At 34.1% G+C, this 15,235-nt stretch overlaps 1 protein-coding gene across 4 annotated transcripts in view; it reads left to right on the forward strand.

Annotated features, from left to right (window-relative positions):
• EFCAB11 (EF-hand calcium binding domain 11) overlaps positions 1-15,235 on the forward strand; it is a 171,360-nt gene that overhangs the window by 93,082 nt on the left and 63,043 nt on the right. The window contains exon 6 of one of the 4 annotated variants that reach the window (XM_074235534.1): positions 4,708-7,203. The exons of the other annotated variants lie outside the window; for them this stretch is intronic. Coding sequence (XP_074091635.1) covers positions 4,708-4,711 — 4 coding nt within the window. The 3' untranslated portion in view covers positions 4,712-7,203. Of the gene's footprint in view, positions 1-4,707; positions 7,204-15,235 lie in introns of those variants that run through there. 4 annotated transcript variants of the gene reach the window in all.

Consider the following 15,235-nt stretch of genomic DNA (forward strand, 5'->3'; position numbering starts at 1 on the left):
AACAGATTCCATTTTGGACCTATTAACTGTGAGAAATCTAGGTAGAGTTACAAAGTAGAAGTTCTGTCAAGATAAGAGAGTTTTATATATATATATATATATATATATATATATATATATATATATATATATATATGTAGATTTAGGAATCTGCTGCATAGAAATAAAAAGTTAGACTAATTGAAGTCATTGTGGACACCAAGACAGAACTTGGAGATAGGAGATAACCTACACAGAGCTACATACTTTGTGGGTAAGTTATAAATGATAATCTAGTACAGGATACTGAGTATTTAGATAGGTAATTGAATTATATCACAAAAAAAAAAACCAGGAAGGGGTTTGGAGGAAGAGGGTGTGGTTTCAAAAACTTCCTTTTCTTTGTCCAAAAATTACATCTTTTAATCTTCAAAATTATTCTAGAATTCTAGAATTTGGGGAATAAATTCATCTTTATACTAGCCTGACCTTTTATTCAATTCAAGAAATACTTTTCAAATTCTATGTCCAGCACACTTGTGAGAAGGTAAGAAATGTAGATTGAGTTTCTGTCTTCTTCAAACTTTCAGGGTGTGTTTTTTTTTATTTTTTATTTTTTGGCAAGACAGTGGGGTTAAGTGATTTGCCCCCTGTCACACAGCTAAGCAAGTATTAAGTGTCTGAGGCTGCATTTGAACTCAGGTCCTCCTGACTCCAGGTCCAGTGCTCTATCCACTGAGCCACCTAACTGCCCCTCCTGTGTTTTAGTATGACTGCCATTGACTTCAGACAGCTGATAACATTAGTAGCTAAAGTTTACAATAATTAATTGAGACATCAAACTTTAGTTCATGTGATTAACTGGTTAGTGATAGAAGAATTTCTGGCTCAATTTTATTAACTTTATTTACTTATGATAAGCATTTTCTGTCAGTACCCATACTCTAGTGTTAATGGTTAGTCTGCAAATTCCAGTTAAATCTTCTAGTATTTGCTGATAAGTTTATTATTTTACCTGATGTAGATCTTCCCCTTCTACTATCTATTATTTGATATGTAAATCTTTCCCTTTCCCTTCTACCCTTTGCAAAATCCCATTGTATCCATCCTGCCTGGTAACTAAAACCAATAAAAGGTTGCTGAAAACATTGGTCAATCCCATTGGTTGACATGTATCATGGACTATGTTCCATATATAATAAACCAGTCATTAAAATATCTCTACATGTTGATAAATAAGTTTGGTTACAGTACCTATCATTGAATCCTTGGGCAATTTTTAATGATAGAACTTAACAGTCTAAAAGTGTAAGAAAACAAAAAAATGAACTAATACACAATATTATATACCATCAGGAATTTAGAGAATTTCAAAACAAAATGCCATTGAGATCCAAGGAGGGTTAGACAAGATTTCATAATGGAAGAGATAACAGAGTCAGGATTTAAAAGAGACATGAATTTCATAGGCAGAGTGAGTTGGGGGGACATTCATAAGTTCATAAATCTAGAACTGAAAGGGACTAGATAGTCCAACACTTTCATCTGAGATCTAGGACTATTAAATACCTGAGATCATAACTATTTCAAAGGCAGAATTTGTACCCAGCATCCCTGACTCTAGTTAATCAGTCCATGCTGTCATGTTAAAATCTTCTCCACAGGGGTGGCTAGGTGGATCAGTGGATAGAGCACTGGCCTGGGAGCCAGAAGTACCTGAGTTCAAATCAGGCCTCAGACACTTAGTAATTACCTAGCTGTGTGGCCTTGGGCAAGCCACTTAACCCCACTGCCTTGCAAAAAAAAAGAAAAAAATTCTTCCCCACGCCACCCCTGCCCTGTCTAAACTAGGCTTTGAGTTCAAGGAATGTTTCACAAGTAAAAAAGTTCTCTAGGTTTCCTGGAGTACAGGGTCTTTGGAGGAAAATAATATGAGGAAGCCCCCCCCCCCAAAAAAAGGTAAGATGGCTGTAGATTATATAGAAACATGAAAATCAAGACAGGAATTTGAACTTTTTCAGAATGCCATAGAGAGCCACTGGAGGTTTTTAAAGAATGCCTTTGTAGATTTTAGCTAGCCTTTGTCTCTCCAGAAAGAAAATCCCAATTGTTTTCATCTTTCCTCACTACACAGTCCATTGACTCTTTGATTCAATGCAACAAACATTTATTAAGTGTCTTACTATATTATATAAGAATATTGTGCTGGTATTCAGGATTCAAAAATGTTCATTTCAGTTACCCCCTCTCAATTTTATCTCTCTTTTTTCTCCCAAGACATTACATTAAGAAATACATTCAGAAAAAAAAAATGCATTCAGTACCTCAGTTATTGATAGACAGATTTTAAAGACTAGAATAATGCTATCCATTTTTTTTCTTTGAGTACTTTCCCAGATCATGTCCAGATTTTGTTGGTCTTTTTTTTTTTTAAAATCATTAGATAATGTCTTCAGGGAGCAGTCTAGATTCCCTTTCTGGGTCATAACTGATTATCATCCTCTAAGTATAATTTGGATTACTTCCTTTCCAAAGAAATGAAGCAATCTGCTACTTACCATAAGAAAACACATTGTAGCTTCAAGGAAAGCTCCTGAATGTTAACACATGTGCCAAAATATGATGCAGATGTTTAATGTCTAACTAAAAGATTGCTATTCTCTCCTTAGTCACCTGTCTTTGATTCCTTGACTAAGCTCGCATTCTATGTACCACCTGTTAGTAAGAATGTTCTTCTAATCTGTTGTGTTTTCTGAATTTCTGCAATACATGCTAGAGTAATAATGGCTTTTACTAGTATTTTACTAGTAAATGATTTAGTGATTCCCATTGTGTTTTATTTTATTTATATATTACTTAAATTATATCATGGTAAAGCATTTGGAGAGATATAATGGAGGAGATTGAGTGGAAATCTATAGTTATAATCTTTTAAAAAGTGTTGTTTTACCATTTTGTTTATTTACATGGGCCTGGAATATTTAAGACATTTTATGAATGTGGAATCAGGTGCAGCCAGTTGTGAATCGAGACATATGCTGCTTCATAAGGAGATTTGTTAAAGACAGCAAAATAAATTAATTCTATCTGGATGCAATCTGTTTGCCTGAGATATTATATTTGATTTTCATTAGCTCTGAAAAGAGTAGAGTTGCCACCTGTCAGGTTTTCATTGGCAGCATAGGAAATGAAGGAGCCTAGGGTTATAGATTTATCACTGGAAAGTACCTCAGAAGTCATCTAACATGAAGAAAATGAGGACAGAACAGATTTTTTTTTTTGCCCATAGTGATCACAAAACCATGTCCAGTGACCACACTAACTTTTGATTTGGATACTTAAGATCAAATCAGCAAACATTAAACACCTTCCATATACCAATCCGTAGCCTAAGCCCTGAGGATATAAAGAAAGACAGAAAGATAATTCCACTCTCCGGGATCTAGTGGTCACTTACTGCTTTATGGAATTTTCTGATTCTTTGTCCTTTTGCCAGTCTTCTTGATCTGCCTTAAAGCATCAAGCTGGTGAAGGTGCAAGACATACATATACATACATATATATATATATATATATATATATATATATATATATATATATATATGAGGATAGGCTAAAGAAATTAAGATTCATCCATCTGTAGAGCCTAAAAAGTCAGGAGAAGCATAGATAAGACTATGAACATGAACTTTATTAAAATCCTAGAATTCAAGAATGAAGGAATGTCCTTTGAGGATTGAAAGAGATCCATTAAGTACCAAAAAGAAAAAAGAAAAAAGAAAAAAAAGGAAGCATAGATAGAAAGATGTCTCTCTACAAGTTAATTGTTGTTTGTCCTTCATTCTTGGAGAAGACCATGGCATCAGGGAGGTGATAAGATGACAAGTACATAAATGGGATTTTGAGTGAAAAGGTGTGCTGAATCACCAGCCTCACCTTCTCCTCCAGAGTCATTGGGTCCAGTGGCCAGATAAGAATTAAGAGGACTGGAGATGATTCTGGATGCAAGGCAATCAGGGTTAAGTGACTTGCCCAAGATCACCCAGGTAATAAGTGTCAAGTGTTTGAGGTTGAATTTGAACTCAAGTCCTCCAGCTTTCAAGATCAGTGCTTTAACCATTGTACCACCTAGTTGCTCTCATGTACTTTAAGAAGTTTCACTGCCTCATGGTATCTCCTCTAGTCTTTAAGCACAAAGTTTTAGAGGACAGACTTTATGAGAATGAACTGGCAGATCCAACCTCATTCTTTAACAGAAATGACCATAGCCTGCATTTTAGGAGTTTTTTTTCTTTTTTTAAGGAATATTAGTAAATTTCTTCTTTCAATACTGATTCTTCATTTTTTTTTTTTGAAGGGAAGTCCTCTGTGGATATCTTTGGGAATGGGGGAGAATGTCTCTTTCTGATGCAAAAACTTAGACAACCTACTTTCTAAAATCAGAGAAGGAAAATTAGACTGATTTTAAACTAAAAATAGGAATAATGATAATCTGCTCAGATTAAGGAAAAGTCCAGGTTGACATTTAGACTAAAGTCTAACATTCATGATTCTCGCAGTCACTTTCTTTAGTTTCATCTCCTGCTTCTTAGGATTATAGATTAGACCTGATGGGAACCTTGTTCTTGTTTAGTTTTCAGTTATGTCTGACTCTGTGACTGCTTTTCAAGTTTTCTTGGCAAAGATACTGGAGTGGTTTGCCATTTTCTTTTCCATCTCATTTTACAGGTGAGGAATCTGAGGCACACAGGGGGAAGTAACTTGCCCAGAGTCACACAGCTAGTAAGTATCTGAGGCTGGATTTGCACTCAGGTCTTCCTGACTCTAGAACTGACACTGTACCAGCTAGCTGTCCTAAGGAACTTTAAGGGTCATTTACTTCAGTCCTTTCATTTTACAAATGATAGAACTGAAAGACCTTAGAATGTAAATGAATTTGCCAAGGTGGTACAAATAGGTACTGCAGAGTCAGAATTTAAACCCTGGTCTGACTCCAAATTCTAACACTCTTTCCATTGTACTATACTATACTATACTTTTTTTTTAATCTGTCCTACACTCTAGCCAAACCTTTCCCCAGTCATATTCTTTGTCACCCATTATTTACTCTACCTGAAGTACCACTGCCCAAATGCCTCCTATCAGCTTTTCCTGTTTAATCCCCACCCATTCTTCAAAGCAAAATTAAATTGTCATCTCCATAATAATTTGTCCTGATTCTTATTGAGAAATTAACTGTCCCTCAACAAAGTTCTCATAACAATTTTTGTTGTTGTTCATTTCAGGCACTCTGTGACCCTGTTTGGGATTTTCTTAGCAAAGATTTTGCCATTTCCTTCTCCAACTCATGTTAGAAATGAGGGAACTGAAGCTAGCAGGGTTAAGTGGCTTACCTGAGGTCATATAGCTTGTAAGTGTCTCAGGCCAGATTTGAATTCCGGAAGATAAGTGCTCTTGACTCCAGGACTGGCATTCTATCTACTATGCTGCCTAGATGACCCTATAATAATTCATATTCTTTCTCCATAATGAAAGTGTATTGTACAAAGGGTAGTAGAATTAGAATAAAAGTTCAAATCCTGTTTCAGATACTTAAAAGCTACATATGAGCTTCAGTTTCCCCTCCTTAAAAATGCATTGGTTAATAATAGCACCTATGTCAAAAGGTTGTTGTGAAGATAAAATGAGATTATGCAAAGCACTTCTCAAATGTCAATGTTCTCTACAAGTCAACTGATATCAATTAATCGAATTTCCTACATTATAATTATTTACCTATCTGTAATAGCTTCCCCAGTAGACTTGAGGCTCCATCCAGACTGGGACAGTTTTTAATATTTTGTGGGAGGGTTTTTCAGTACTTTGCATAGCAGTACTCTGTCTATAGTGTATTTTCAAATATTTATTAGTTGAACAAATGAATCATGTCTCTCAGTTTCTTAGTTTGGCATTTTTAATTGGTTTTCAAATGAATAAGTATTCAGTTACATTATCTAAAAAATTAACAAGTGAGACCTCTTTTAATACTTTAATGAATACTGCTGATTCTTAAATAAATCACCATTTCTAGAATAGTATAGAAGAATCTAAAAATATACAAAGGGAAAAATGGTTTAAAGCTTTTTTGGCATTATGACTATTCCTACTAGATGAGAAGTAATTGAGTAAAATTGAGTTACAACTCAATAAAAAGTGAATAAAATTTAAATTAATAGTTGAAGGAATATGATTTTAAAAGCTTACACTGCCTACAATGACACAACCAAGGAAAAAAAGAAATAGTAATCTGAGAAAAGGAATGTGGTATGTGTTTGGAAATATAGAAAGAGTTAGGATAACTGAATTTAAATCCCACTACCTATATTAACTAGTTGTGGGTCCATGGGCTAATCAATTAATCTCTCCAGGCCTACTGGTCTAGTTCTGAGCAGAAATACCTCTATGGCCTTCTCTGTTCCTTACTTCAAAGGGTTATTGTGAGGATCAAATTAGATAATGTTTGTAATGTGCTTTGCAAATTTTAAAACCCTCTATAAATGTCAGTTATTAATACCTAAGGCAAAGATAGAGTGGAAGAAAGTAATTGCAGTTACTGATAATACCAAAAAAAGAACAGTTCAAGAATTCAAAGAAAGAAAAATAAATTGTAAGTAAAAGGTCCCTAACTACAAATAAAAGAAGAGACAAAAAAGCAAAGAGTAAAAAAGGGAATCATAAAGGGGAAGATCCATCCTGTCCATTAGTGTTTAAAGGAAACGTGATAGGGAATAGAAAAAGGGTCTAAATAGCTATAGACAGTTGAGAAATGATCAAAGGAATGGTGGTGCAAGAACTATGCTTTTATAAAAAGGAAGATCTACAAGAAAGAACAAAGTTCAATGTGGGTCAATCTAGATGTGGTTAAAAAGTAAGGAAGGGAAATGATACAAAGTAAAAATTGTTCAAAGATAATGTATATCTTTGTTGAGCATAATCTTAGCAACAAGAAATAAAAGAGGGAAATGGATGGAAAAGGAAGTAATAAATGTAATTCAAAGATGTGTCTTATATAATCAGAGATAAGATGAAAATGAGAAAAGCAAAGACAGAGAATGAATTCAGACTTCAAAGCAAGTTAAGATAAATGTTTCTGTTTTGTTAACTATTTTCAGGCAGATTTTTTTATTTACTAGATATCAAATTATGATAATTTTAAAGAATAGTCCTAAGAAGCACATAGCTTGATTTTAATAAATTATAGTGTTTTTAGATATTTTAAGAGAATTCATTTAGAATACATTCATAATTTTTTAAATAGACAAATACTGAAAGGATTGTTGTTATAAATAACTATTTCAATAAGTCTGACCCTTTGGAATCCCATTTGGCATTTTCTTGGCAAAGATACTGGGGTGGTTAGCTATTTCCTTGTCCAGTTTATTTTATAGATGAGGAAACTGAGGCAAACAGAGTTAAGTGACTGGCCCAGGGTCACACAGTAAGAAGTATATCTAGGTTTGAATTCAAACTCAGATCCTCCTTACTCTAGGCCTGGAACTCTTATCGACTGAACTACCTAGCTATCCATCCTTCAAGGCATACTTCAAATAATAACTTCTTAACCCTTCTCTGTCTCATTATATCTACATTCTTCACATGATCTCAGATATATTAGAGAGCTCCAAGGTAGCATCACTTAAACTTTGACTTAGACTAGATATCCCTCAATAACATGCCAGATAAGTGAACATGTATCCACTGTTTGAAGATCTCTAGTAATTAGGAACTCATTTCTTGCCAAGGGAACCCATTTCATTTTTAGACAAATCTTTATTAGGAAGTTTTTCCTTGCATCAGAATTAAAACTTACTTCTTGGGTGGCTAAGTGGTGCAGTGGATAGAGCACTGGCCTTGGAGGACCTGAGTTCAAATATGACCTCAAACACTTTATAATTACCTAGTTTTGTGGCCTTGGGCAAGCCATTAATCCCATTGCTTTGCAAAAACCTTTAAAAAAAGAAAAAAATCCTTACTTCTTTGAAGTTTCTACTCTGTTCCTAATTCTGCCTTCAAGGGCCAACCAAGCAAAACAAGTCTACTTCCCTTTCCCTATCATGTTACTTCAAATACTTGATGATCCAAATCACGTTTCCCTTAAATAATCTCTTCTCCTGACTAAACATCCCTAGTTCCTTCAACCAGTATTTTTGTAGCATAGTCTTCTTACCATCCTGTCTCTTTTCTACTGACAATCTCATCCCACATTCTCACCATTGATAATATCTTCTTAGTTCTTCCCAAGAAAAGCACAAAGTCTAAAAAACAAAATAACTCTCAAAAAAAAAAAGAACTCAAAGTTTTTTGAAAGATTCTGCCTCTTAAGATTCTCTTACTTGGGCTTAAATGTTTAAGTCCATACACTCCCTCCTTAGACTTTTTTTTTTAACTCTTACTGCTTTTCCTCTTGGTATTCCCAAAGAACTGGCTATAGACAGACAGAAGAAGTTAGTTTGCTTTTTTGTTTGTTTTTTTGTTTATAGTTTTAGCATAGAGAATACTTTGAATCTTTCTTAGAATTTATTTTCTCTATTAGATCAATCATAATCTAAGCCACCAAACTTATATACTAAGACTCTTTTCCTCAGCTCTTCTCTATGTTCTTTATCAGTAATCTTATCACTTCCTTTCAGTCTTCATCTCTATACAGGTGATGGCCAGATCTGTGTATTAAAAGCTACTCTCTCTCTCCTGATAATCTAGTCCTAGATCACCAAATTGAGTCATTCGACTTCCTTATTTTGGCAACTGCTTTATATATTATGGAATCACAGAATTTTATTGTTGAAAGGGACTTCCTAGTACAGTCCATTCCTGAAAAGAATCAATGTAATATCATATCCAACAAGTTGCCATTCATTTTAAGCTTCTATTTGAAGACCTCCAATAAAGAGGATACTGCCACCTCCTAAGGAAATTCATTCCACTTTGAGATAATGCTGTATTTTTTGACATTTTTTTCTTGATAGCTAGCTTTAAATCGCCTCATTGAAGCTTCTATCCTCTTATGTTTTCCTGAGACAATGAGAATGTGTCAAACCCTTCTTCTACAAAATAATTCTTCAAAAAAAATGTGAAGATGGCTGTTATTTTATATCTGAGTCTTCAACTTTTTTCCCCAAGTTAAACCCATTTCCTTCAATCCATCCTGACTTGGCATGGACTTGAAGTCCTTCACTATCCTGTTTGACCACTTCTAAATACTTTTCAGCTTATCAATATCCTTTCAAAACTATGTTATTCTGAACTGAACAAAATCTTAGAACAAAATCATTCCAGCTGATGTATAGAAATAATACCAACTAAACATCATCATCATCATCATCATCATAGCTCCTATTAATTTAATGCCTCAAGATTTGCAAAGATCTTTAACTATGTGGTCTCATTTGATCTTCACCATTACCCTGGGAGATGGTTACTCTTATTATTCTAATTTTACAGATGAGGAAACTAAGTCCCAGAGAATGCTAGAGTAAGTGTCTGAGGCCACATTTAACTTAGTTCTTTCTGATTCCAAGCCCATCTAGTTGCTTCTAACATACCTGAAAACTGGTCACTCATCTAACCTTTGCCTGAAAACCTCCCAGGAAGGAGAATCTACCTAGATAACCTCCTCCACTTTCCAGTATTTCTGTTTATTTTTCTGATAACCCAAGTTCCCATTAGCTTTTTTGACTGCATCCCATTTTTAATTCAAATTGAACTTGCCATCCATTGAAACCAGAACAGCTTCTCACATCTAATACCTGGGAAGTTCATTTTTTTATGGAAGTGAAAGTTTTTTCATTTATTTACCCCTACTGAATTTGCTCTGGCCTGTCAAAATCCTTTTTTTTATGGAAGTGCAAGTTTTTTCAGTTATTTACCCCTACTGAATTTGCTCTGGCGTGTCAAAATCCTTTTAGATTTTAACTCTGTCGTGTGTTAGCTTTCCCTCCCATCTTTGAATCACCTATTTGATGAATCAATTTTGTCTTAATCCTCGTCATTGCTAATAATATTATGCACCTGAGAGCAAAGTACAGAAACCACCACCTTTTGGATAAGAATATTATAAAATACTTTTTCATAAGCTTTGCTAAAGTCTAGTTAATCCCACAGCATTCCCTTCAACTACTAATTTATTAATCCTATAAAAAGGAAATTAAGTAAGTCTGGCATGATCTGTACTTATTTTTAGAACTATTTTATGACCTTAGTGACTAAACTTGTTTAATTTTCATTCATGTAAAAGTGAACAACTCATTTCCCTAGGTTAGAACTTGACCTATCATTTTTGCTTTTGCACATTTTGTTTTGTTTTTTTCCTCATATATAGCATGGGCATTAAAATTGTGGTCAAGTACTGGTCTGGGAGTCAAGAAAATTTGGTTAGAAATACCCTTAAGTACTAGCCATGTGGGCCTGAGCAAGTGGCATGACCTGTTTCTGATGAAGCCAAATTAACTCTTTGTGATTATCTCTCTTTCTAAATATTCACCCTTTAATAGCAGCATATTCTAAAATGATCTGCTCAAGAACCCAATAATCCAGATGTGGTGTGACCAAGGCAGAAGACAAAGAAACTATCAACTTCTTATTCCTATAAGCTATCTTTTATATATGAATCCAGTGATGTTTGGGGGGGGGGTTTGATTGCCTTGTCATACTGCTGACTGACATTGAGACAATCCCCTAAAAATCCTAGATCCTTTTCAGATAAACTTGTCTAGCTATGCCTGTTCTGTCTTATATTTGCAAAGCATATATTTTGAACAGAAGTTTACAATTATCCCATTTGTATTTTAATCTTATTAGATTCAACTCTATGCTCTAGCCTTTCATAATTAGAGCAAATATAGCATCTACATTAGAGAAATCATGGATCCCTCCAAATATCAAAGTATAGCTTTTCCTTATTCCAGGAGACCAACAAAGCCTTTACCAGGCTCAGATTATTATATATCCATTTACTTCTCATTGTTAGCTTGGACATAAGCTCAGAAGACATGTCCAAATGTGTTAACCATTTATTAACACCTTATTTTTGGAACCTAGGCAGTGGAACTGCAGTAGGGGAGCTATGTATCTCTGGCAAGCTAAGCACTCACACTCAGCAGTAATCCACTCCCTAAGGCTAGTTTTGCAATCAAAATGGCCCTATTCCCCAAGCCTTTCTGGGAAATGAGAACAAATTGCAAGAAATGCAGTGCAAATTGTGGAAGGTCAGTACATTAGTAACATAGGAGATGAAATGGGTTCAAGAAAAAGGTATAAATTGTAGGAAAATATAAATGAGAGATTTCCCTGTAAAAGTGGTGGTCAATAATGAGACCACAGAAACATTGAATAATACTTGTAGTAATTTTATAGTTCCATCTGTCAATGGGTTTTTAAGTCTTACAAATGTTAATTAAATCTCATGTGAACAATATATTGGTGTTTTCTAGAGAAAGAAACTGACATTGAAAGATTAAGTATTTTGCTCAAGACCCCAGAGTATATAAACTCCAGGACTAAAATTAGTATCCATCTTTTGTGTCAAACAGCCATTTGTTCACACTATTAAACCTTCTTCCTTTTCAAAAATTCCCTTGAAATACATATTATAGATATAAGCCTCTCAGATAGTTTTTAAGCACATGTTGCCTCAGTGTGGAATCATAAATGGATTTTAAATAGTTGCTTTTCTTATCTTTTCACACCAAAAATATTGTTTCATCTGAAAATACTATGTTTATCATCAAGTTATTAAAAATCTTTAAAAATGTAATTGGGAAATATTTAATGAATAAATAAATCTTATAAAAGAAAACAGCTTTTAAAGATTTACTAGTGCTAGTTAACAGAATGACCCATGTTGTTTCCAGAGATTTCACCTTCTCAGAGAGAGATGATAGATACAAGATTCCAAATGTTTTTGTTTTTCTTTCTTTTTTCCTTATTGGAGGTAGGATGGGAGAGAGGGAAAATGAAAGATTTTCAGTTGAAAAAAAATTTAAGAAACTGAGGCTGAGAAGTCAATAGATTTTCTCCAGGTCACAGGGAAGTTTTTGAACCCACATCTTCTAACTTCAGAGCTATCTAGAACCATGACTTCTTTGTAATCCTAGAGCCTGGCACATGGTAGATGCTTAATAAATGTTTATTGAATTGAATTGTCCATGACCACAGTTATGACTAAGTTTCAAACCCAGTTCTTCAGACTCCTAAGTTGAATTATACTCTCTCTCTCTCTCTCTCTCTCTCTCTCTCTCTCTCTCTCTCTCTCTCTCTCTCTCTCTCTCTCTCTCTCACCAATTTGTCTCTTAAAATCTATAATTCATTGACAAATAACAGTTTCTATAATCTGGTTACTTTTCCCCATGATTTCTGTACCCCTAGAAGCCAAAATTTCAACAGGAAAGTGATTTGATTTTTACCTGTAAACAAAACTAAATGTAGAAATCACTGTGTAGAGGGTCACAAAAAACTATTTTGCCTTTAATGAATTTTAGAACTGTCTGTGCTTATTTCACTTTAAGATTCTTTTGAAAAAAAATTGATTTCTTAATTTTTAAACCTAGTATCAATCAAGAATGATCTTCATTTGATATCTATCTTCCTCTATAGGTCATCATCATCATCTTCAGATAAAAACTTCTAAATAAACTACAAAATATAAAAACAATTTATAAACCAACCCATGTCTCCTTTACTTACAGGAGGATTTTTTATGCATTTTCATGGACTCAGTTTTCCCAAAATGACCCATTTTTACTCATTAATATTCTTTCCTTCCCAAATTGGAAACAAGAGTTATTCTATGAACCACTGTGTCTACTATCCAGCTGCATGAGACAAATACTATTACTTTTTCTTGAGTGAACAAAATGCTGTATATATACATACATATATATATATATATGTGTGTGTATATATATATATATATACACATATATATGTATATATATATATATATATGTATATATATATATATATATGTATATGTATACACTCCCCAGAATTTAACCACCATCTTGTCACCTTGGCTCACCCCACCACTTTTAAACCTTTGTCAATCCCCTATTGGAGGTTGATTATTCATCCTGATGACTTCAGAAACAGAGCCCCACCACATAGTCTGAACTTGATTTTGTGAGTTTAACAGACATCCTTTATTTATACGACAGGTATCAAACAACACACCTGAAAAATCTGTTTTGTCTGCTATTGCAATAATAAAATGGAGGCAGAAATTGATCCTAACATGGCATCCTGGATTTCAAAAATTACACATTTTGGATAAGTGGGAACTCCTCTGACTGATTTTCTGTTGGCTAGATACCTCATTAGAAATATTATGAGAGGTTTTGGCTGTTTAGGTTTTGTTTTGATTTTTAACTTTCAACATTTCCAATGAATTTTTAAAATTCTTCAGCATGAAACTAGCTCTTCAAAATTGGGGTTACAGATAAACAACACACATTTCTTCATCTGAGAAGTGTTAGGGGCCAAACACTTGTGACAATATAAACATCAGACATATTTTGATGACTTTGAACTGGCTTAATTTTTTTAATATAATGAATTGGGAATGAGTGTGAATATCAAATTAACTTCTGTTAACAAAAAAGGAAAAAAGCATTGCATTGATGAATAGTGAAGCTGTCTACTGTTGTGTTGAAAGCATTTATGAATGAGTGTAATTTCTCCCTTGATTTATAATTGGTCCCTATGAGAAAAGTCAATTACTTTATGTGTAATGGGCTTCAAAAGGCAGAAGTGTAAAGTATTTTTTATCCTTATACATGTAGGTTTGCTTTTATTCAGCAATGGAAAAATAAACAAAATGAATACTTTAATCTAACTTGCAGAGCACTTGAAACAATGAACTGCAGTATAAAGATAGCTGCAATGAGCCTCCCACAGGAAGCCCCTTAAGCTTGCAGCATCATTAAATAAGAAGACTAAATGCTAGAGTGAGAACTGGTAAACAATCTTCAGTTCTTTACAAAAATTTCAGAGAGAACGTCTTAGTGAGCCTTTCATTTGTACCCAATTTTAAGGATCTTTTTTCACTGGTGGTAAATTCCTCTGACTTTTCATACACATTTTAATGAATATCCAGTGCCTTATCATAGCATGAATGTGACACTGTATTCTGCATCCCTAGCCACCCTCTCTATCACTAGCTGGTCCTTCTCTCACACCCTATACCACATTAGTTGTGAAGTGGCAATTGGAGTACTCCTCGTTCCCCAAAGTCACTTTCAGACTCCTTTCTGCCATTAATCAGCAGCCCTTTTGTTTGAAGTTCAATTTATTGCATTTTTTACTATACAGATCACTGTGGCTCCTATGTATTAGCACCATGTCATTTTCTGTCATTTCTCAAGGAGTCCAACTCCTGACTCTATTCTCTACTACTCCTTTTGTCATTGTTTATATTTATGCTCCACAAATACCCTAACTTCCCATTTTCTCAGTCTTCTTAAATTCCACAACCAACTCCATTCTATCTCAGGTACAGCATGAATCTTACCATTACTCACAGATCAAAGAGTCTTATCCTTACTCAATCAAACAAGGTCACCAAAGGTAAGAATTATATATAGAATTATATATAGAATAATTTTACATATATATAATTTTACATATATATACACATATATGTTTGTGTGTGTGTTTCATATTTATACACACTCACACATATATAATTACACCTGTTTGTGGTGGTAGTCATCTCCAGGACTGGGGTAGGGGCAGGGGAGGGAATTTTAAAAAGAAATTTACAGGGTAGTTTTGTTATATATTTGAAACAATTAGAAAGTTGTGCATGATTGATCTGTAGTTTCATGTGCAATCATCTTTTTTATTGTAGTTATTATTTTATTCCATAAATTAAAACAAAACTAAGCTCTTGTTATTCCATGTGTCCTTATACCTCACCCCTACGAAACATATTCTCCTTCCATTCCCTTTACCATCCAAATACTGCCTATGACCAATATTCCTGATCGCTTTTCTAATTTTAACCTTTCCCAATTTTATTACTGTAGTTAACCAGATTCTATTTTCTCAACACAGAATTGCCTTGTTCTTGTTCAGGAATGGGTAGGAGCAGATTTCTTTTGAAGTCTCTTCTAATTCTGAGAATCTATGATAAAACAGCTGCTTACTCTAGTTATACTACCTCTGTAACTAGTAAGTAACACTAAGTTAACTAACCCCACAAGAAGAAGCAGCATATCTGCTG

This window comes from Macrotis lagotis, chromosome 4 (assembly GCF_037893015.1).
Source record: "Macrotis lagotis isolate mMagLag1 chromosome 4, bilby.v1.9.chrom.fasta, whole genome shotgun sequence".
Taxonomy (NCBI): domain Eukaryota; kingdom Metazoa; phylum Chordata; class Mammalia; order Peramelemorphia; family Peramelidae; genus Macrotis; species Macrotis lagotis.